At 37.1% G+C, this 24,562-nt stretch overlaps 1 protein-coding gene across 16 annotated transcripts in view; it reads left to right on the forward strand.

Moving 5' to 3' along the window:
* KDM6A (lysine demethylase 6A) overlaps window positions 1–24,562 on the forward strand; it is a 149,282-nt gene that overhangs the window by 22,349 nt on the left and 102,371 nt on the right. For all 16 annotated transcript variants that reach the window (XR_010079755.1, XM_063393057.1, XM_063393058.1 and 13 more), the window contains exons 3-4: window positions 11,461–11,569; window positions 22,381–22,430. Coding sequence is in view for 15 of the 16 variants with exons in the window: in XM_063393057.1 (XP_063249127.1) it covers window positions 11,461–11,569; window positions 22,381–22,430 (159 nt within the window). In the remaining variant the exon portion in view is untranslated. The remainder of the gene's footprint in view (window positions 1–11,460; window positions 11,570–22,380; window positions 22,431–24,562) is intronic.

A 24,562-nucleotide genomic window follows, 5' to 3' on the forward strand; every position in this document is an offset into this window, starting at 1 on the left:
GTAGGGATGGAATGGTGACAGTGGAGAAGGTGCTTCTTCAGGGCTTGAGTAAATTGTGACCTGCTTTCCTTCTCTGGCATTCCCCTGGGACAAAAGTGTCATCTCTTACTTGGTGTTCTTTCTCACTCCTTTATTCTGTCTGAGCTTTTATTTGCCACTCCTCTGGTTGTGCCCAGCATACTCTTTGGAACTTAATTCAGTGGCTGACTCTGCTGTGCTTGTTCCAGAGATTTTTGGGTTGTTCTGCTGTTTTCTGTGTTTTCTCTCCAGGGGAATTGCTTGTTCATGGTGACACAATGTTTTGGCAGAGACTTTTTTAGTGTACAGTGGAGTCCTTATGTATATTAAGGCAAATGAAATGTGTCTGCGCCTTTCCACATACATTTTCTAATAATAATGAATTCTACTCTTAGGGACCAATGCCTGAAAAAATCCAGTCTTCTGTGGAAATTAGCTTTTCCTGCATTGTGAAGAGTTCTTGTTAGCTGTGGTTGACACACTGGTGTATTCTGTCAATTCAGAGATCTATGATGAGGCCATCGAGTGCTTAGAAGGTGAATTTATCCTGTAAACAAAGATAGATTACATTAGTGACAGTTAAATGAAATCCGAGGTGTGTCCTGTTCATCCAAAACCTTAAAAAGGAAAACAGCAACATTTTAGTGTTAAGGATCTGTCCTTTTAATAGAAAGTTCTTAGTGACTTCATGGCACAATTTCGGTGCATTTTTGGCAGTGTCAAGTTAGTTGCATTTTGGAAACTATATTGCCTGTAAAACTGCTGAAGTTCATTCTAAGGTTTGGCATTAATGTGTAATTGAAATTGATGTCTGCCATGGTAAATGATGTCAGAATTGATCGTTCATCTAAAGGGCCGAGTCATGACAGCTTTAGCTGAAGAGAGAACTTAGGAAAACACTTTCTGTGGAGTGAGTCCTGTGGAGTATGGCATGTTCAAAAAAAACCCCACTTTCTCAGAAAATCTCTGATGCATAGAATTCAGTTATTTCTAGCATTATTTCATTTTAAATGCAAAAATTACGGTCATGTATTATAAGTGACTCTTCAGAGGTGTTTGGTTTCTGAACCACATTCACATCCTGGTTTATGAGTGATGCCAACAGAACTTCCTGATGTTCAGTGCTGACCCTCACACCTCTTTGAGGGTGCTCTGTCGCATTTCAAATTTCTGGTCATGGATTTCACACCTCAGTGGGTTTATAAAATGTTTTTTAAAAGCTTGATTGTTGTTTTAAACATTTTTGGATTTTTGCTCCGGTTCTGAGATGAGCAGTGTTAGTGGTTGGAGCCGCTGATTTGGTCACTCTGAAAGGTGGTGTGGGTGGAAAACTAAACACTGGATTAACACAAACTAAACACTGGACTAAAGATTTGGGTTCTGTACAGTGGAATCCAAATGGGGCAGTTTTTCAGTCCACAGATAGACATTTTTGAGATACAAATGGCCATTAGCTATTTTCTGTTTGGGACTGGTACATGTAATGAACAGTGTAAGGTTCGTGAATTGTGTGTAAACTTTTAATTTAGAGATGTGCACAAGGTTGACCTTTAGAAATGAGTATGTTTGGGATGTGCATTGCTTTTCCTAAAGTGTAGTGACTCATGGTGGAAGGCAGTTTTTAAATAAACTTATAAAATTCTATAGTTAATAATGTTTTGAAGATGAGGAAGCTAGTTTTGGATTTTCATTTATTTCGCAGTTTTTAACCTTTGGTATTCAAGTTGAAATACAGTGCAACTTTAACAATTTTTTTTTTTTTTAAGAGTTGTATTTAATTAAGTTAGGTGTGACTGTTTTGAATTGATGGCTTCTGGTCCACAAGTGTTTGGGTACTGTGCTTTCAGTAGTCAGGGTATGCGGTGTGTTAAAAGTAGGCCAAACAGAAGGGGGTAATGTACATTTTCCAGTTGGGCATTGTATAAAAGAGTCCTTGCAGATCCTTCTTTTGGAATGTACATCATCATCATGATGGAACTGAGAACTCATCATTGAGTCTGTGTTTGTAGTGTTCAGACAAGACAGATGGTGGTGTGCCCAAACACCTCAGTCAGTACCCACCTCTGATGGATTGCATTTTTCTTTATCCAGCTGTTTGTCTGAAATCACAAAATCCCCCTTTTCTAGCCAAGGTCATGCTGTAGTTGTGGATGGGGAAAGCATGGCTGGAACAGAGTTCTTTATGTGTAGGTGGAAGCTTAGTGTCTGTCATCCTGCCTCTGTCCTGCAGGGAATCATCGTGGTCACTTTTGGCTGAAAAGTGAGGTTGGCTCTGGAATCTGATACCTGTGGCACTTGTGGTAGTATGGACAGCTCTAATTTACATCTTTGTTTGAAATAAAGTGAAGCCTTGAATCTTGCTCTTTCTAGATATACGTCCTTAGGAGGTAGTTGCAATGTGCTGGAGTTTCTTGTGAATTTTTTGTGCATCCATTTCCCTCCTATAACAGAATTGGGTTTTGACCTGCTGTGCTTGCCAGGAACTTCATCCTTTGAAGCTGTCTCTGTTTTCTAGTTCAGTGGTGTCCCTGAAAATACATACAAGATAGGTGGAGAATTGGCATTAAGCTTCATACATAAATGTTTTCCCACTTGGTCTTTTTTAATGTCCATCTGTATATTACATGTCAGATTTGACAGGGCTTGGGGATCATTACTCAAGAAGGAGATCTTACATCCAGCTCCAGGGAAATGTTAATGAAAACAGTCTGTGGTGAGAACGTGCAAGGCTGTTTACCCTGCAGCTCCAGAGTGTTTAGGATGTTTTACCTGTGACAATCCACTATCAGGTTTTACTTAGCAGAAGACTCTGCTGGCCAGTTCCCGAGCAATGTTTTGAGTGTATTGTCATTTTAGTTGGTGTTCAGTGCACATTATGATGCAAATGCCTACTAGTAGCTAAAATAATTTGGACTTGAGCTTTGTAGTGCATAAATGTAAAATCTGAAATCTCTGTGAGTATGCTTCTCCCACCTGTTACTGCCACACAGCAGAAATAAGACATTTATTCTTTGCTGGAATAAGGTTCACCAGCTCTGCCATTCAGCAGTGGTGCTGCTCATTAGCTGTGGACTGGATCCTGAGGATTATATTCCTCTTATTTCCTCATTGCAGTTTCTTTTCGTTGAGATTGCCACACGAAGAGAGGGGAAGGTGAGGGATAAGGCTGGGAGTTTGCTGGCTTTGGCAGATGAGGGTTACAGCTCTTGATGGGAACTACTGTGGTGCTTTTCAAGGTGTTTTCTGCACGTGAAGTTCTCCTGCAAAACATTTTTCTATGCAGGCTGGTTTTCAGGCACATTTGGTTACGTTCCAGTGTTGCTCATTTTTATATGTGAGCATAATTGTGTAAGCATAATTAAGCAGCCACAGAGGAGAAAATATGAATGGCTGTGGAAAAAGGAACGTGATAGGTGGACTGTACCTATATATGAGATTTCAGTGATGTGATGGAAAATCATTGGGGTGCACCCTTCTGCTGCACTGGCTGTGGTAACTTTAAAAGTACCAGCATTGTGAGACTCCTTGAAATACTGGTATTTCAGCATTTAAAGCTAGGTTCATTCAGTTTAGATTTTTTTTTATCCTTTGTGTCTTAATGTGCCTTTACCAATTCTGTATCTCCTGTGGTGCTGAAAATTCCACACTTCCCACCCTATTAGCATTAGTTTTTACACTTTCTTTATGAAACAGCTCCTGACCCATTTTCACTTCCTTTCTTCTAAAGTAAATCATCTTTTCCTTGTATTTTCAGACTAAGCTACCAGCAATATTATTTCTGAGAACTAGACCACCTCTAGTGCTTGAATTCTTTTGGGACTGAAGTTTAGACTGGGCAGGTTTAGCAGAGCAGAGTAATTGGTGGTAGCTTTTAAATATTATTTGATAGTTTCCTTTATATGTTGCCTTGTATTCAAACATTCTGTTTAGTCTGAAACTAGGTATTTTCACAAATACGTATGTGTTGTGTCAGTCTTGGTAGACATTGTCTTGTGCATATGTATGTACATTGTTCTCTATTTAATACTTCTTTTTTCCAGGCTTCTTTATTCTTTGTTTCATTGTCATTCTTATGTTTGGTGCCTGATAGTCAGTGTTACATTTCTAAAGACTTCTGTCCAGATCCAGAGATATTTGCATAAATAAGTTATTCAGTTCCTTTTTTCCTTAGGTAAAACAGGCAGCTATTAATGCAGATTCTGGCTTTATTTGTGGGTGGGTTTTTGTGTTTGGTTGTATTTTTCTGAGTTGATTTTAATTATATTTCCAAAATAATTTATCCAATGAAAACAAAGCCAGCTATTTATTTGTCGTATCATATCTTACTTAAAATCTGTATGGAACTCTGCAGACTTAGTTAAAACTGCTTTAACATTTTTTTAAAAAGTAAAGTTTGTCTGTCAGTGTTAGCTGTCCAAATGTTCTGAAGTATGACACGCCACACCTCATTTGTGATGTTCTGTGTTGGTATAGGTGCGAATTGCTAGAATAAAACCAGATTTAGTGGTCTTAAATTTTAGTGTGTGGTGAGCTATTCATGAGCTTGAACAGTTGCTAAATTAAGGTGCTGCAATTCTACTTGAAATAGACTTACTGTGGTAAAAATAGTCATAAAGATGTTCCTATAGTCTCAGATAAAAATAATGTTCCAATTGCCTAAGAAAAATCTACCACCACTTGGAAAAAAAAAAAAAGAAAGTTACTTGTGTTTGTTTGTTTGGCCTTTTTTTGTAAAGATTAACTATAAAGGATTTTGAATTATGAAATTCCTTATAAAATTTGCTATAATTTCCTGAGTCACCTGATTATGAAATATTTTCAGGGACTGAATAGAGATGATTCTGTTTGCTAATAATTTAGAATTTCTAGAAATTATGTAGGTGTGTATGTATGTACATAAACATTGATATTTGTAAGTTTATTTGACTGTATTTAAGAGAAATAATGAGCGGATTGCATCCTCCTGGTGGACTTGGAATTAATGCAGAGTGATTCACCACATAAGCTCCAGTCAACAAATTTTTCATAAAATCCAATTGGTTATGGACACTGTCAGCTGCAAAGGACTAAGCTTCCTGTATTTTATGTATGTAAAGTATTTTTAATATGTAAACTATTAAGTTAGCATCTGTCTGACAGAAAACACTTGTCCAGAATGTCTTGCAAGTGTTCTGTATTCAGGGGAGGCAAGTTGGGTTTTTTACACTCTGCTAAAATGTCACTTTTCTCCATTTAATCCTTGATTTGCATGTATTCTGTTTGGTATTCTGTTCTGCAGTTCTGTGCTTTTTATGAAGCAATATCCCTCAGTTTTCAACGATAATTGAGTTCATGTTAATTTTCCCTTGTAAGCTTAGCAACCTTGACCTTACTTCTGCAGCTTAGTATGTCACTCTCATCTACCATAGACATCATTTGAACAAAAAATATTTTTACATCTTCAGTATTATCTGGAAGCACAAAAGTCTTAGACTACAGTAGTGGCTTTTAAAGAAAATTCATCTCAATTGTGACCATCAGGCTGTGCATGTAGCTCATGTGTGCAGCTGCTTTTCTTTATTGCCTGCCTGTTGATTCTTGTATCCTGTTTCATGAGTCATAGGAGAATAAATTAGACAAAACTGATGATAGATTTCTTGAGAAATATTTGAGGAGGATCAGTTTCTGTTGTTCTATAGTAATTGTCCCTGAAATGATAAAGACTTTGGTCCTAAGTGTTAATATCAGACTAGAGTAAGCTCAGAACATTCCAATATGCCACAGAAATTTTGTGAGAACAAAGTTACTGAAGAGGCCAGTTCATGTTTTTCCTTCTTGAGGCCTGAATGGTTTGGGGTCTCAGCATATTTGTGTTTAGCAAGTTGTACTTCCAGCACTCCTAACTGAGGCTTTGAAATAGTCCATACGTGAAATAAAGAAGAGTAAACGTGTGAAATTGAGGGGGAAATTTTATAACAAAATATGAGCATCACAAAGACAGAGCATATAAAGAAGCTTTGAAAGCTGTAGTGGGAATTGCTATTGAATAAGAAAGTGAAGGAAGTTTAGGATATTGTGCCAATATATAATATGAGAGCCTTCAGTGGAGGATCTGCTGCATTAATCTGGGTTATCTTCAGTCAAATAAGAATGGTGTGCTTTTCTCTACAGAAGTAAATGAGATGTTCTTGTAAATCATCCACAGCTCAGAAGGTGATGTGTATTCAGCCAGTCATTGATGGGGGAAAAATAGTTTTAACTTGTGAAGAATTGAGGCTTGTCTTTTTTGCTCTGTGCTCAGCTGAAGCGAGCCATGCTCACACTCCCATTTCTGCAGAGCAGGGGCTGGAACTTCACCGGGAGGTTCTCTGGGCAGCAGCAAATTGTTGTCATTGTTGTTAGCAAATTATATGTGCATTTTGGTGAATTGTGGCTAGGAGGGAGGGATGGGAAAAGAAGCCTTTCAGAGCCTCCTCAGTGGTACTGAGGGAGGGAGAAGGGCCCAGCACACCTACACTTGTGCCTTCCTGGTCTGTAGGTGGCCTTGGACTGACCAGTGTGTGACTGTCACCTCAGTGGCCAATACTGTCCACGTAGTTACTGTATTTTCCAGAAGGATCAAGTATGAGCTAATTAACCTTCTGTTTCAGACCATTACGGTAATGTGTATTTTGTCAGTCAGGAGCCTGCTGATGTCTCCCTCTCCAATTTTCACGTGGAATCTCTGTTCTCATTACCTGCCCACAAAGCCCATCCAGTTGGGTCAGTAGAGGCACAAGGAAAAAAGGAGCAACTGGTCATTTTGTCACCCTCCCCCAGCCTATCTAAACGTAAAATAGTATTTTTTGTTGTGAAATTGGAGGCTTTAGGGACGTCTTGAAGCTTTGAGTTTGTGATTTTACACTGTCTTGTCTGCATTGAAATGCTGTGTTTTTCTTGAGCAGTTAATTTATCACTCAGTAAAATTCAAATAATTTCTTTCACTGTATGTTGCTGCCCAATCGTTGCCATGTTAACAATTCAGATTGCTGGCTTTTTGGTTCCCTGTAGCTACCAAGTCTTTTTTTCTATGTTTTAAGTAGAAATTTGCTGACTCAGTATAGTCCTCCATTTTCATATAATTAATATATTAAAGAATGAATATTTTAATAATAATAAGTTAATATTTTATCACATTATGCCCTGCTTAGTTTCATTTTGGTCAGTCATGCTTGTCATGATTCAGAAAGGAAAACATCACATTATCTTCTTCAAAAACAATCTGAACAAGCTATATTGATTTTTTTCCTTCTTTTTTAGTACAGTTGTTTAACAGTGGCTTTGAATTTGTGCTGTAAAATACAATTGCAACCAATGATCAAATGTTTTTTCTTCACATTTATTGACGCAGAAATAACATTGTCCCTTTGATTTATAAAGCAGAGCTATAATGTTTCAGTGACTCCTGTAAAGAATATTAGAATTCTGGTTTTATCTGTTGGATTTATCAGTTAGGTTTGTTTGGGTTGTGTATATTTATTTATTTTGTTATGGTATATTCTCGACTCTAGGGTCTTTCCTTCAGGAAATGACATCACATTAATAATGGCCAAAACTGGCAGTTAATTTATGGGGTTAGTTTTGTTTGGTTGGTTTTTTTTTGAGCGTGGGGAAGGAATGGTTTTAAAACAGAGAAAAAAAAAATTCAGTTCCTTATCGATTGGAATGATAAGTAGGGAACACACAAGGGTCTGGTAGTACATTTTAAAGGTGATTCTAGAATTATTTCTTCCTTTTGAGAACAGATTTTGCTAGCTTTTTGTGAGGTGGTAAATACACTAAGCCTTTTTCTTCACTGTACTGTATTTAAGGATGTCCTAAGCATTGATAGTTGAATCTGTGCAATCAGGATGCCTCCAGTCATGAACTGTGATGTAATGAGCGGGAATTTGGGTGACAATATAGTGTATTACTTCAGTTGAAGGTGTCAAACAACATGAATATTGTTACTTTTTTAGTGTCCTATAAGCCAGTTTCTTTTCCTGCAGGTATTCCTGCATTGGTTTCCTGCTTCTGCTCCGGTTGCCAAACTGCAAAGCAGCTGCAGATGATAATTTTGCCAAGTTCCTAAATTCTTCAGGTTTCCCTTTTATCTTCTTGTAGCCTTGAACAAGGGGAAGGAAGTGTACGATGTTGTGTAGCAATCTTCCTTTTCATTTCAGGGTCTCTTTCTTGTTAATTTGTCAATACTGGCAATTCTCAAGGCTGACTTCATTTAATGCACATGGAGATCCATACAGTGTAGAGAACTAACAATGCTTAAAAACCTCAGGGGTTTTTGACTTCCTTAGAATTCTTAGTGGCTCAGGATAATTTAAATGGGTTGCACAAGTGGTGCCATAGGTGGCCTTTGCAGTTAAAGATCCACTAAAATGAGATCTTTTGATTGTTCCTTCAAAGAAAACATATACAGATACATGCAGTTGTGACCTCCCTTTTACATCCATTCATTCAACAGAGACACATTCTTACCTGTGCAGAAAAATACTTTTTACTTTCTAGAGCTCTTTGTGGATAGGTCTGGTGGGGGAGAAAGTTTCTTGACCAAAACCAAAGTTGGGTAATTCTTTTCCTGGTGGCTCTGCCCTGAGTGGGAAGAGCAGGAGCCACACAGTGACCAACCTGCTCTTCCTCCAGAGCCCTTGGGGCTGGCTTGGTGTTCCTGCCCAGGAAGCAACACTTGCTTTTAGTTTCTGTTTCATTTTGTTAGAATGTGCTGGTGAATTAAAAAAAAATCAAGTTAAGTTTCCATAAATATGAGTGTGCTGCTGATTATGTTGCAAACCTGAGGTCAGCGGAGGGGGGTTGCTTTAGTGGTGTAATTGAATTGCTCTTACAGGAACAGATATCTTACAGTTAACTGTGGCTGAAAGGGGAAGTTCTAGGGTCTTTGGCCTTGCCTTGGGCTGGCATCAGTGAGGTGGCTTAGCAGTATCTTCAGTTTGTGTTCTGACATAAAGGAAGATCTGCCTTGTTGGGAATTGCTCTGAGCTGTGCGAAAGGCTCAGGTACAGATTTCTACATCCCTGCTACAGACAGTGCTTCAGATATCTGTGATATGTCTTAATGAAGATTTACTTAAAGAGGGGCTGTGGGTATATTGAGGGTCCCCAAACACTTAAATGTTAAAAGTGCATGTGATTTATAATTTCTCTGAACATCTGTACAGAAAAATCCCGTTACATTTGTTCAAAAAGTCAAGTTCTCTTTAAACACCTGTAGCCTACTTCAGGACATAAACTACCCTAGCTTCCTCTCCAGTGTTTATTATAGGCTGCCTGTTCTGGTGATAGTTTCTGTATGCTCTGAATTGCAAAAGACAACACCAATTTAAGAAAATACCAAAATATGACCATTTTCTTCAGCAGTTATTGCAAATCATCAGAAAAAGGGAAGCCTATATACAAATGAATGTGTAACAGTTACATTAGAGGCACCATCAAAAATTTTGTTACAATTTGTACAAATCAAGAGATGAGACCAAAAAGTGGAGAGAGGAAGCACGGTGCCAAACCCAAGGTTCTGCACTAAGATATTTGCAGATGGGTTCAGCTGGTGAATCTGATGTTAAAAGTCAGTACATATACAAATAGTGATCTTAAGAAATGTGCTTTAGACTCATGTGCTTTGCTTCTGATTTTAGGGATGATATTCTTTAGTTGGAGGATTGACTGACTGCAGGAGGTGTTCACAGTGATGAGAATAAAATTAAAGTAGTAGCTTTGATCCATGGTGAAAAGAGTTGCAGTCCCTCCACTGCAGTTTGCCTGGGGCAAAGCTTGCAGCACGTGAGGGAAAAGTTCTGTAGCAAATATTTGATGCAGAGGCAAATACACATCTAAATTTGGTATCTTCAGAACATGGCCAAATAGCTACAGTTTGGAATACGTACTTTAAATTTATGTAAACATATTTCATGTTTTATTAAATCATTTTAATACCACATGTACACCTGCAGTTCTGTAGCAGCGTAGCTTTGTTTTGATACATTGGAACTTTGCCTCTGAGAACAGCCATAAAATAAGGCTTTTCTGGACTTGGAAGTAGATGAATGTATGTGATATCTTGGGATACAAACTGTGACCCACTCAGAACAGATTAGATCAGTAATTGGGTTCTCCACAGATGTGTTTTAACCATTTCCTAACATTTTCTGATTTTATTTTTGGCATTTCTCATTTTTTTTAATAAAAGTGTACTCAAAGTGAATTATAAACATGGGCAAGGCTACTGATTTAAATATTCAGCTTGATTCCACTCACTCCCATTTTGAATATTGAGTTTTATTAAAATCTCTTAAGAGAGCTGCTCATTTCACAGAGTCACAGAATATGCTGAGTTGGAAGGGACCCACAGTCTTTGATGACTGTCATGTAATAAAATCAGGGAATTCATAATTGCAAACAAACTTGAAACATACACCATAGATAAGTGAAAGTTATAGATAAAACAGCTGGACTTAGAATTTGTTGGAAGTCTGTCTGGCTTTTGAGAACTGTGCTGGTGCAAAGGACCTTCCCTCCCATTGAAATTTGTTCAGCTGCTCAATTCAATGGCTAGTAAGTTCAGAAAGTTGGGAAAGGGATTTTATTTATTTCTTTATTTATTCATTCCCAAAGTGTAAACAGGGTCAGGAGGTAAATAAGGCCATCAGCTAAGGATGTAATAGGTTAAAGATCATGGCAATTACAGTGAATAGAAGGTGTCAGTCCAGTTGTTAGAAGTGTGTGTTCGTAGCATAAAGCATTCTTTGCTTCTGTGTGTTTCATTTAAAAACTTCTGGGGCAACTGTTCTCAAACTGAAATGAATTTCTAGTTGGATTTACATTTCTGACTTCAGCTTTTCTTGGTCTACAGAACAAGGAAGTAAAATGTTTTACAACATGATAGATGTGAAAAGAATCGGATCTTGAGAAACACACATGAAGATACATAAATTGCGTAAGGGAACATGTTGAGGTAGTGCGTTCTTTGGTTTAGCAAAAATTAGTGAAATAACTGTTTAATGAAAAATTACTTCTTTAGGGAAAAAAGCAACACAATGAGAATAAAATCAGAGGTTTCTTTCTTGCAGATTGGAAAGAATAAAATCAATCTTTTTGTTTCACTGATTTTAAAATTAAAAATTGTCATGTAAGTTAGAGGTTTGTTTTGTGTTCAGGAAATCAAATGTCCACCAATAAACTGGAGAAAATTTCTGTTGTTCATTTGTTGTCAATTTGCATTAGAATCAGTGAGCTTCCCCAATATGTTCTTTCTTAAATACTGCATTTCTTCTTTGAAAAGGGATGCCGACTTCATTATTGAGAGTGTTTGTAGATTTTGTCTTTCAAGCTAATAAAAAACTTCATTATTTCTCAGAAAATGTATTATTTATTTTAGTAAAATACAGAATTTTGAAAACCTTGTATTTCTTTTTCCCAGGCTGTTCGCTGCTATGAATCGCTAATTTTGAAAGCTGAAGGAAAGGTCGAGTCTGATTTCTTTTGTCAGTTAGGTCACTTCAACCTCTTATTGGAAGATTATCCAAAAGGTAAGAATTTTTAGTTCTTCTGATAAATGTCTTTGGGGAATTGTTCTTTGTTGTAGGTGGCAACAGAAAGTAAAACATTGGGCTAAGTCACTGTTTTCTTGGTTTGTACTGTGTTTCAGAGCCCATAAAAGAATTAAGACTGGTGATGTCTTTACAAAACCAACTTTATTCTTACTTCTCGTTCTTTTTTTTTTTTTTAATGAAAAACAAAAACCCAACCAAAACACTGCTGGTTCAGGTATGAGTATGAAGTTGGCTGGCAGGCCCAGTGTCTGATGGCTGCCTGCCTTTCAGTGGTTGTGGGGTGTGGGTGAGAGCTGGGTACAACAGCTCAGAATATTTCCTTTTTTTCCCATGGGATGGGATGGCTTTTTTCATTGTCATTGCTTTTTAATTTTAACATGAATGCAGTTTTGTTTGTGTAGGGAAACAAACAACACCCCCACCCTGAAACCTCCCACCCCAGGCCTTTCTCCAAACACACAAAGATGCTGGTTACAGTTCCTTTGGGATGCAGGAACAGGGAGATGGGTTATAACTGAGAGTGGCTCAGAAGCACTACTTGCTGACTCAGCCTGGCTGTCTGTCTGAGGGTCCACTGGTTCTGTGTCTGACACTGAACAATTTGAGTTTGGCTTCCTGGCACCTTCATTTCTAAAGTGGGAAACGTAGATATGGTGCTGTTCAGGAGGAGTTTGCAGGTTTATAAATTCACTCCGTAAATTCAGAAGGGTTTGGGTGGTGGAGGCATCTGGCTTGTACCTCATCCCATCCAATGAGTGTGATATAACCACTGTTGTTTCCAAATCCAGGGGCATGGATGGGAAAACCCACAGGGAATATGGCAGTATGCTGTCTCTAAAATGTAGTGAAGAATACTCTGATCCTGTGCTTTCGTTTTAAAAAAATTCTGCATCCCTCTCTGCAATCAAAATTTTCACCACTCTTTCTCATTAGCTTTATAAAGCTAGATGTGAGTGCAGTGTGACCTCATGGTCATATATACCTCATGGACATATTTTACTTAGCAAAAACAGCCCAGGATTATGGACTTACCTGTCTTAACTCTGCTTTTGGGATGATAACAGTTCAGAGTGACAGGACCAGGTGTTACTGTGGATCACAGCAGGGTTTACTGATGGGGTATCTGCTTTGTACTCTGTGGATGGTGTTAAAAACAAGCAGAAAAAATCCAGTCGGTGGTTGAAAATATCAGTTCTCCAAAACTGTAAAAGAGCATTAGCACAACAATGTGAGAAGAGACATTAAACCATTAAAAATCTGAATTAAAGTGCCTAATGCTTTCTTAGATGCCTATTTAGAGTCACATCTCAATTGTAAAAAAAGCCTCGAGAAGACAAAAAACCTTGTTAGTTATGGAGTATTAAACAAAAAGAAAAGATGTATCTGTATTTTCAAAGAAGTATAGTAGTAGTTGAAAATACTGTAGGAATTTTAATTGATGTAAAAAGGCAAGTTAAAGGGGTTTTTTATTAAGTGAGGGACATATGTTCACTACAGTTTTTGAACTCTAGTACCAAAGACTGTAAAACTGTTACCCTCGATGCAGAAAATCATAGGTGTTCTATAACTAAAATGAAAGAAGCAGAGTGCTTGTGTTCCAAATTTTGTTACTTCAATTGTCATACATTCTAATTACATTTTAGTTAAATTTTATTATTTAGAACAGAAAAGTAAAGAGAGTTCAGTGTTTTGATGTGACTAATGTATATTTTAAGTTCTGAAGTTCCAGAAGTGTAAAATTCTGAAGGAGCATGGTCTTCAGAACCATAAATCTGTGTAGTCTGAATTTAGTCATGGACAAAGTTATGGAGAAGTCAGTGTGTTTAATAAATTGGATGTAATTAATAAAATATCACAAGATAGCAGCATGTATCACGCTGCACAATTTCTTTTTCCCTTAAAAGCCTGTTACTTAATTAAATACCTTCAATAAATGCATGCACCTTTGTGTATAATGTATGAGGTGTTTTCTGTAAAGGCAGAAGTGATAGTAGTGTTCTTTGTTTAAAAATGCTTGCAGTGACATTTGTGCAGAGCAGAACAAATTGTGAGCTGACTGTGGAACTGGGATCAGTGGTCAAGATGAAGCTCTGCTGGGGTGACAGAGATCTGGGTTTCATGTTGGTAGTTTCTTCTTGTGAGATCTGTCTCATTTTTTCACAAACACCTTGGCAGTGAAGGATCATGCAGCTTGGGTGCATTTTGTTGCATGTTTTTAGTGTTTTGATGTAGCTAATACCTTCTGATTGTACTGAGACTGTAGGTAATTTCTTTGCAAGAATTAGGACTTACACACCGTAAGAGGGATCTTGAGAAAGTCATGGTGGGTTGCATCATTGAAATTCAAATTATTGGTGCTAACCCTGCCCTTCCTGCCTGTACTCAGAGGGTATCAGTGAGGGGCAAGCTGCCTCTCAAAGTGCAGTGAGCTGATGTCTGATGCTGAAGTCTATTTAACTTAATTTTTTTTTAATGAAACCTGTTAAATATTGTAAGTTCCCTCCAAGTGCAGTATGTTTTCTGTCACTTGTAGCCACTGAATTCCAAAATCAATATGCTTTTATTTTTCTTCCTTAAAAAGAAGTGCTTATCTCCAATAAAAGTTCTGAATTCACATCAGAAATTACTTGATGAGGTTCTTTCTTCTCAGTGTTATACTTGAGCTTAGACTGGAGTATCAGTGCCACTGCTAGCCTTTAAAAGATCTGAAGCTGCTCTGCAGGTTGCAGTTTTCCAAAAATGCACTAAGTTTGAATTGCTGTTGATAGCTGAAGAGTTTTCTGTGCAGCCATGGAATGGAGTTATTGTGTTATCAGCACTCTGCTGCTGTTAGGAGAAGGTCCTGTGCAAGGGAGCAGACTTTTTGCAGATTCTGAATCCAGTGAGACACTCATCTGTATTCAGACACTTATCACCAAGATTTCAGATGGATTGGTTTCAGCTTTGCCTGCATGTTCAGGGTGGGTTCTGTGCTCAGCTTTCATTGTACTGATCGCGACTGATCAGAATTTGGCTTTGGGATTTCCTAAAATGGGAACGTTGACTCCTTCTGGTGAAACCTATTTCATCAGTAGAATTTTCTTAATCCTGATCTGATTCTTCCTCCTTTCTTTTTTGACAAGGCAGCTATTCCCCAGCTGTTGGATTGTTTTGGAGGTTCCCAAAGCTCTTGTTGCCTGGGCATGCCCTGAGTGACACCCCCGTGTCTGTGGGTTGCTTTCTTTGTGCTGGCGCAGCTGAGCCTGCAGCTGTGTGGGGAACTGATCCAAATGAAAATAATCCTGCACAAAAACGCCGTGCAATCGCCCCAGAATGTGAAACCTCGGCCGTGGGGTTCTTCTGGAGGAGGTGGATGGGTTGTCCTGGAGGCCTGTGGATGCTGGGAGCGTTCTGAATCCAGTTAGGACTCCCAGTGTGAACCTGTGAGCTCTTTGCTGCTGCATTCCTTGGGACAGATAGGTTTTTTACCAAATTATTGTGCTCTGGTCTTGAAAGAAACCTGTTCCACTGATAGTTGGAGTTCATGTTTTATTTCGTGGCTGGTTTCCTTAAGCAGTGAGGACTGCAGCTAGTGATGTTTTAATGTTTGGGTTCTAGCTGACTTGAGTTCTAATTGACTGCTGTTTAATGAGCTTGTGGATTGACATCATTTATGTTTTCCTTGGGGATCTTCTATTTTGCAGAAGGGTCACATGCACTGACCGTGTTCAGACTGTGACTTGGAGGACAGCTCACAGTGGCACAAATGGAGATGTGCTTTAATCATTTGCCTCCTTGAATTGCTGTTCTCTAAGCAAAATTCCTGGAAGTAGAAAATGCAGTTAATGAATGAACGATTTGAAAAAAACATGAAATTATTTGTGCCACAGTTACTAAAACACAATAAATAATGAGCTGAAATAATTTTTATTGTCGTACTTGTAGTCTCATTTTTAAGTATTATATGTCAGAACAGTTTTAGCAGTATTTATTTTGATGATAGATGGTGACTACTTTGTCAAAAATACTAATATGAAAACATTTTAAGTCATTTATAAGATAGTGTTTGTTAGTTAAGGGACATTGTTTTAGTAATTGTTAATCTAAAATTTAAAACCATACTTAATTTTATAATAATTTAATACCAAAGAAAACCCCAGAATGTTAATTGAGCAGCTCTTTGATTATGATGCAACCTAAACTCAAAATATAAACGCTTTCTGATTGTTCTTTTGTAAAGTTGTTTGGTTATGAGAAACTCCCAAATTCAACAATATATATGTGTTCCTTTGTACTTAGAATTCCAGCTCAGCAGGGAATTTCTCTGTGGTGGTGAACATCTTTCAGGAATTGGAAAGGAAGTATTGTTATTGGGAAGCATTTTCAGGTACTGTGCTCTGAGCTGCAGGGTTGTAACAATAATTTTGTAAAATATAAGGGAGAACTTCGCAGCATGGACAAGATTGTGCTGATTCCTGCTGGGCTGTCATGTCCTATTCATGAGTCCTGAAGAACTGGAATGAATTAAATAGCTTGAATGAGTCAAGGAGGAGATGACTGTTTCAAATAAATGTGATATTTAGATGTAAGAGGTTCTTTTATTTTGTTGTTTGTAACTGGTACTAACTGGTAGAATTTGAGTTGCTTCTATTTAGAGCTGTTTAACAGAATCCTGAAGATGAAATGAATTTTGGGTGGTTTAATTTCAGGTGCTTTAAACCATTACATAAAGTTTCTGTAGAAAGAAGGAAGCTTAGAACATTAAAATGTTCTTTATAAATTGTGTGTATGTGGAACTGAGGTGGAGGCAGCAGCTTTATTATAAAATATACCTGGGCCATGTTTTTGACTGGTTTTCTGAAAAATTTTTTGAAAGTGTTCTAAATAAACACTTAATTGCTAAAAGATCTTTTTGTGTAATACACACTTCGAAGGATTTTTGAGCTTGATGAGCTCCATTGGCTTTCTTCACTGCTGCTCAGTATTTTAAGATTTCCACAGAGTTCAGGTTCTAAAGGATTTCTGTAAGTGTAAACCTCTTGTCAAACTCCTGTATATCTTTCACATTTAATACTATATGGGACAGTGGGCCTCACATCCCTTTCCTGCTGCATAACATTTCCAGATGAGGCTGTGGACTTGTTAATAAATCTCTTACAGGACTATTTGATGATTTTTCTGTCTTAAATCTATGCTCGTATTGCTTTTGTGTGTCAGCCTTCATTCTGTGTTAAAAGGAAGACATGCTTCAGGCTTCTTTGATTGTCTCTTTGGTACTTTCAGTACAAATCTCTGGAGGAAACAGAGAGCAGCATCTGCCTGGGGCCTTAAAACAAAAGACCTGAGTGACATTTTGCTGCTCTCACTTCCACTTTTTTTTTGGTTATTACAGAATTGTAGAATCATGGAAGTTGGAAAAGACCTTTAGGATAACCTAGTCCAGCCATTAACTCAGCACTGTCAAGGCCACCACTGAACCATGTCCCCCTGCAACACATCTACATGTCTTTTAAATACCTCCAGGCATCCCTGAGCAGCCTGTGTCAATGTCTGACAACCCTGTCCTAAAGAAATTTTTAAAAATACCCAATCTATATCTCCCCTAGTGCAACTTGAGGCCATTTTGTTTGTCCTGTCAAGACTTGTTCTTGGAAGCAGAGACCAGTCAACTCCTCAACTACTACAGCTCCTTCCAGGTAGTTTGTAGAAGGCAATGAGCTCCTGCAGCACCTTTTTTCCAGGTTAAACACTTTCCAAGCTTTCCTTGTGCAGTTCTTCAGCTAATATTCTATTTTACTATTAATTTTCATATTAGATAAGCACTATGAAATATTGGTACTTGTTTAAAAATTACATGAAAAATAATTGTGTTTAAGGAAACACATACTGTTTTACACAGACCAATATGGAACTTTGGTTTGTGTTAAAGTTTTCTTTTCAGGGTATGTCACCAAATTAAAACTTGCTGTTTCTCAGTTCAGTAAGCCAAAACTTTGTGTTAGTCACATTTAGCCTTGCAAGGTGCCACTAGATGGTGTTAGTATGTAGTTCACTTTCTTCTTACTCAAGCACTAAAATACTCAAACTGCTCCATGTTTGCATCACTTTAAAGGCCTCTTAAGTTTTAAGGTGTCATAAAATAGGTTTGTTAGAGTAGATCATAAAAGCCATCCTCTGTGACTGTATGATTTGTGATGAAATGTGCTAAAAATGACAGGTGGGTGGTTGTCACTGAGTCTAGACATTTCTCCTCCCCACTGTCACCTTCTTTGTTTGTTTGGGTCAAGTATTTAGATTCTGGATACAAAGAGAGATTGTCTTATCTTGTTGCTGAAACTAAATTTTGCCAACATCCTATGAAATTCATTAGATTTTTAAAAAAACCACATATGTAGTAATTAAGTCAAAATTGATCTTTATTCTTTATATGATACCAAGGAATCCTAAACACTCCCAGTGTGTGAACTCATTGAGGACCAGCTCTGCATGGGGTGCCTGAAGTTTACAGATTCTGAAGCAAGCCTGAGCTGAGGAGGATTCTTATTGTTCAGTGGTTGCAATTCTTTTAGAAAGATGGTGTTTTGCTTTTCAGAGCTATTTCAGGTAACATTTTATTTTCATCAAGCCATACAGCTGATGGTGATTGATTTGAAAAGCTCTGTATAGCTTTGAGGTGTGCACGTCCCCTCCTCTGGGGAGGATGGTAAATGCTGTGTCTGCCACTCACAGGGTTTTCAAGGACTGCCTGCCAGGAAAATAAATATACATGGCCAGGTTTTGGAGAGAGGTGTTCACAGCAAGAGCATAAACTGATAGAGTAAGAAATTAAATAAAGGGTAGAAGGATAGAAATAAGTAACTGAACACTTCTTTTAGTAATTGTTGAGTATTGTTTTGGGTGTCTGAATGTGGTCTGTCAGTTTGGTACTTTTAAGAATTTTCTGTGGTTGACTACAAAATGTAGTTGAGAGCAAGGCAAGAGGCATTGTCCTGCTGTTGACATTCAGCCCTGTTCTTTGAGTCCAGACATGCATTTTTTTTGGATGCTCATGAGTGTTTCACATGCAGGGAAAAAAGAAGTTTTTGTCCTTTATTGTCTTTATACAATTCCATATGTGTAAGAATTCCAGTGGCAAACTTTTAAATTGAAAAAGCTCAATAATAAGCTCCTAATCAAAAGATTGTCTGCAGAATCCTGCTGTGCCTAAGAGTGATTTCAAAGCACTCATTTAATAATGTTTAAAAAGGACATCATAACTGAAATGGGGTAATTCACTTATATCTGTAAAAATGAGAGTTGACCCTGTGTTGAAAGAGGGGCGGTAATTGATAGAATCTTTTTGTGGCAAAAATTGTCTCACTTCAGAATGACCAGTCTTGGGTGAAAAGTAAAGGTGCAAAATGATATTTCAGCCTTTAGTGTTTGGATTTTTTTTGTTGTTGTTGATTTTTGTTTGTTCTTGGTTTAGTTTTTTTAAATACTAATGCACTGCATGACCCAAGTAACTGGGATTTTTTGCTTTTTAATAAACCAGAGAATATCATCCTACAGTCAGAATTATAACACTGATAAAGCACACCCTGTATTACAGATAGGGACTTGTATAAAATTCTTGTGGCTCTGCTGATTCAGTTGCTCTTTTTTGCTTATTTTAGAATAAAGTTTGTATTTTGAGGAATTTGCACTTATTTCCTCTAGATACAAAGTTCCACAGTATAGATTTTTGATAAGATACTAATTTCTACATCATAAAATTTAGGATAAATATCTGCTTACTGGTGACCCACTCAGGGGCTAGGAAATATGATAGAGTTCAAAATTTGTGGTTCGTGTTTTCCTTTATATTTAGGTTGGTTCCGTTTTTCAAAAATGTTGCTTTCATAATTTGATTTCTGGCATCCTATATGCAAGGTTCTTCTTAGGAATATGTTTGATTAAGAATATTTCATGTGGGCTCTTGGTGAAAAGAACATTTTCTTGAATTTTTTTGTTTTTGTTTTTGTTTTTCTGTTCTTTGAATTCTTTTCAGCGGAGCTTGAGTGCTCATGGAGCAGGTGTTTAATGTAGGTGTGCAGTGTAGTTGTAAAAGGGGCTGAAACCAGATTTCACAAATAAATTAATATAAGTTGAGCACTCTATAATACTGAAATTATGCATAGTAACACTTTTTAATTGTCTGACTCTCCTGAGGAGGAGATGGACTTTAGCTCTGGTTTAAGGGAACCCTCCATGAGTCATCCTTGCTCATTTTTAGCAGAACTCTGAGCAGTTCAGCATTTCATCTGCAAGAAGTTAAGTAGAAAGGGAATACTGTTAGCCTAGAACAGGCTGGATCCCTGGGGATTTCTGAACCCACCAGGGGGATTGGGCTCTTCAGATACTGAGGAGGACTGAAGTGTCCTCCTTGTTCCTCTGGAAGAGAAATGTGGCTCCTGAGGAGGGAGGCCTTATCTTCTTATAAATCATAAATAGATTTCTGCAGTCCACGCTTCCCATGTGCTTGTTTTTAATTGTAACTGAGCTTGGCACATTAAATGATCACTTCAGCTGTTCCTGGGGGAAGTTGCTGAACTTTATTGAAGAATGGAGGAGTTAGAAAAGAAAATCACAGCCAAACATCCTTTTTCTTAAAGAAAGCTGGTAGAATGTCATGGAGCAAAAGACTCCTTTCTGTAATAACTTCCTTATGTGAAATGGAGGTGTTAGGATTTTTCAGAGCAAATTTCTTCCTGCTTTCTTTTTTCCTATTCTTTCTCTTTAAGGTCTTCTGTTTATTTATGTATTTTTTTAATACTGTTGACATTTTATTAACTTACTAGCAGTGCCTTAACTGCTATAGGTAAGCATATTCCACCTCTCTTTTAATGAGTAGGCTCATGTGTGTGCTTCCTATATTTTTAACAGCTACAGTGAAAATGTTCTCCCTTCAATTTTCCCAGTATAAATCCTTAGTATTGTATTTAATGTTCTTTTCATCTTTTTATCCATATCCCCTATACAGTTGACTGCAGTAGTTAACTTAAAAAAAAAGCTACAAGAAGTTCTGAGTTTCTTGAATCTTGCATAATATGGTACTGTTGACCTGAATGTTTAAAATATACCTTAACCCTTAAAATTACAATAATAATGCTTGAGTAAAAAAAACCAAAAAAACCTCCTTTTGTTTGTTATGTGATAAAGTACTAAACTGTTTCATAGTGCATGTGCATGTTCCTGTTGGGGAAAGCAAAGTCATTACTGTGTTCAGAAGATAATTATTCCTTGTTGTTGAAAACCTATTAATGATACCTTGGAGAAGTTGAATCTAGAAGGACTTTTGGGGGGAGTAGGATGTTAATTTGTCTTACTGTGAAAATCCTTTAAAGCATAATTACAGAATGTGACTAAAATATGCTCATTTTTAACATTCTTCAGCTTATACTGTTAGACTGAAGACATATCCTTCAGTTTGTACCAGGTTTTTTGGGGGGTGTTGGAGGAGGAATTGTATTCTTAAATTGTGAAAGACTTAGATTTTTAAGTGACTTTGTTTGTCTGAGTTACATGTAAGCATTTTAAATATATTGCATGTTAATAATGTATGGTCAGTGAGTGTTCTTCTAAGTTAATTTTTCTGATTTGGCTATCTAAATAAACCATAATTTAGAATATCAGAATTAGAAATTGACCCCACGAGCATTTTGGTTGGGAGGGGCACTTCATGGCCGTGCATCACCATGTGTCTTTTTACAGATACAGGTTTTGAGTCTCTGTAGACAGACAGATGAGTGCAGAGGTTCTGTGTTTTTATCATTATGTGTATGTTCTTACTTCACTTAAACACAAGAACTTTTGCCAAGTTACAAAAATGAGTATACAGGACAGGCATTGAAAGGTGATAACATTTATGGACATGATTTATCCATAGTGCTTGCAGGAAATGAACCTACACCTAAAGTACATATTATTCTTTAATCTGTTTAGTGCTTATGATATTCCAAAGCTGGAGTTTCCTCCTTCTGTTGTTTGGTTTCTACACATTGTGTATATTCCATTCTTAAATCCTGGGGAGCAAGCAGTTGAAAAATCAGTGTCTTGGTGTTACTGCAGTGAATCTTTATTTAAAATGCTGAATTTTTGATGGTTCCTAGTGCTGTGTTCTTAGAAAAAAGCAAAGCCTGTTTGTGTTCTAGTCCGAGGTGACCTCTTAGCCCAAGGGCAAGGTGAATCAACCAGAATTTTAGTGAGGAAGAGGGATGCAGGAATAGTGATTGCAGAAATTGGTTGCTAAGTAGAGCTGATATTCTGTTCTTAGCACTGATTTCCAGGTTAGTCGTGGCCGTGGCTGGTGAATAAAGTGTAAGCTTTTATTTTTTTTCTGCTCGCTTTTGTTTCTCAGAATGAAAGATCACGAGAAATTGATTTCTCTTTGTATGTCCCTCCTCACCAGTTCTTCAGAAATTACAGGGCATCGGGGAGCGTGGTAAATGAGCTACATGATTAAATTTTTAAATCTTACAACAGCTTTGTCCGGGATGAAAATCCCAAAATTTCAAATTATTTCTTCGTTATAGGTTTTCTTTAAAATATTGCTTGATTTACATTTGTAAGATTAATAATAAATATACTTTTGGGTTGACATTTCATAAAACAAAATTATAATCTTAAGGAATGCATTGCCCACAACAGTGTACTTATCATGGCAGTGTTACTTTTATTAAACCATTTATCATCTTAATGTTGTGTATTCTGACTCTTAAGGATTTCTATCTTCTTCTTCAAAGCAAATGAAACAAAACAAATTGAACATTCATTTTTCTTTCCTACAGCATTATCTGCATACCAGAGGTACTACAGTTTACAATCTGACTACTGGAAGGTCTGTATCTGCTTTTCTCTTTTTTTTTAATGTATTGCTGTAAATGTTCAAATTTTTAAAGTAGATTCTGTTCAATATAAGTTTGGAGTATCTACCTTCAGTTACTTTTTGGCATATTGACTCTTAATGTAAATGTTCACCTATATGTGCAATTCATTATAAATTTCAGTGAAAGTTTTCACGTCATGTATTGAAAAGGCAGGTCAATTAAGCCAAGCTTTAAATATATTTTTTTTTACCATTATTATCCATTACTTCAGGGGTTTTTTATGCAGCACAGATATTTGGATGTGTGTATGGAGAGAACCACTTGAAAGCTGCTGCGCAGGCGTTGGACTGGGAATAGGAAAAATGTTCTCAGGTTGCTTTTTGTTTCCACAGACACCAAATTGTTGAAAGTCCTTTTCAGTGTTTTAAATAACATTCTTACGTCAAATAGGAGCAGATCCTGTTAGTGTAGCTGGCTTGTCTGTAAGTAGAGGTATTGTGTCTGTAAGTAGAGGTATCATGACTTCAGATGAATAAAATTGAAAACGTTCTTACAGTGGCATTGTCAGAAATAGTCAGCATTGGTTTATTGTCACATGAAATAATTGGAAGCTCCTGATAGACAGAGAGGTGCAGGAAAGCTTGTAACACATTAGATACTTGTGTGGTCTTAAGCAGCTGTTTTTCTTAAAGTGAGGATAAATGCATCTTTCATGTAGGGAGAGCTCATGAGAACTCTTGGTACCACATAGAGATGGCATTAGAGAAACAACATTTTGTGTGTTCTTGGCATTTATAGGGACTGTAACTGCTCTGAAAAACGCTGTGGCAGCTTCTCCCATTTGGGCACAGGATGGGGAGAGAGGCAGGGTAAATTAAGGGTGGAAGAGTGAATTGGAATAAATGTTTTATAGCAGGTAAAGGAGAGCTCCAGTTGGAGGATTCTAGGGAAATTTTTGGTATTGTCTTCCAAAGCCCCTGCTCCAGCAGGAGTTGTGCAAATGCCATGTTTCACTGAGCCATTTTGGAATTGAGGGAGTTTTTCCAGAAGTAACCCCTGCAGTTTTAAAATTACAATAAAAACATATATCTGTTCTTCTTACGTGCTCTTGAAGAGCTACTTTAAAGAGTGCTGTTAATAAGTGTTGATATCGATCAATTAATTAACAATCAATTATAATAGTTTCTGTTGTTTGTACTCTTTCATGTTAAGCATGCCAAAGTAGTTTATGACTGGAATTTTTTCTGATTTTATTCCAATGGCTCATTATTAAAATAAGTGGTAGATGATTACTAAGTTATTTCCCCTGCATTTTCAGAGTTCAGAATGGAATGTAAATGTTCATATGTGTATATATATATATATATATATATATATATATATATATATAGGTGTAGGTAGTTTTCAGTGTGGCTCAGAATATTATCTACAGTTAAAATAAATGTAAACTCTGACTGTTTTGCAGTTTCATCTCAAGAGCACTGATGGCAATAAAATTTGTTTGTATACAATGTGTGGTATTTGAACACACCTGTTTCTTATATATATCTTGTAAACATATATATGTGTATAAAATTCTCATAGAATTATTTTGAACAGTTTCAGTTGCACACATGAGAGCATTGTTTGCAGTTGACAAAAGAGCATTCTTCAAATCAGAAATGCAACCCAACACCAAGAAGAAGAAAACCAAAAAAAACCAGTAATTTTTCTCCAGGTTGGCCTCCCCTGGGAGGGATCTCCTTGTGAGCTTCCTTAAAAACGTGTAGCCCAAAGTGATTCTTTTCCTATAATCTTAGGAGGTTTTATTAATTTTGATATTCATGAAAAAGAGCCTGAAAAAGTCCCAAACCATTTTTCAGCTTACAACTTTTTTACTGAAAGTGGTAAAAACCACAGATGGATCATATTTCAATTTATTAATGGATGACGAAGCTGTTCTGGAGTTGGCAGTGGGAAGGTGCCTGGATTGGGTCTAGAGGAAAACCTTCCCCTCCTCCCTCCAACTGAGAGGATTTATTGTTTCTTGTCATCCTCAATGCCTTGTATCTGTAAAAAACCATTTAGTCAGGAATAGTAGGTTTATAGTGTATTTTTGGTCACACTTTTATGCTGCTTTGTTCTATTTTGTGATTTTTTTTTC

This window comes from Prinia subflava, chromosome 3, assembly GCF_021018805.1.
Source record: "Prinia subflava isolate CZ2003 ecotype Zambia chromosome 3, Cam_Psub_1.2, whole genome shotgun sequence".
Lineage (NCBI taxonomy): Eukaryota > Metazoa > Chordata > Aves > Passeriformes > Cisticolidae > Prinia > Prinia subflava.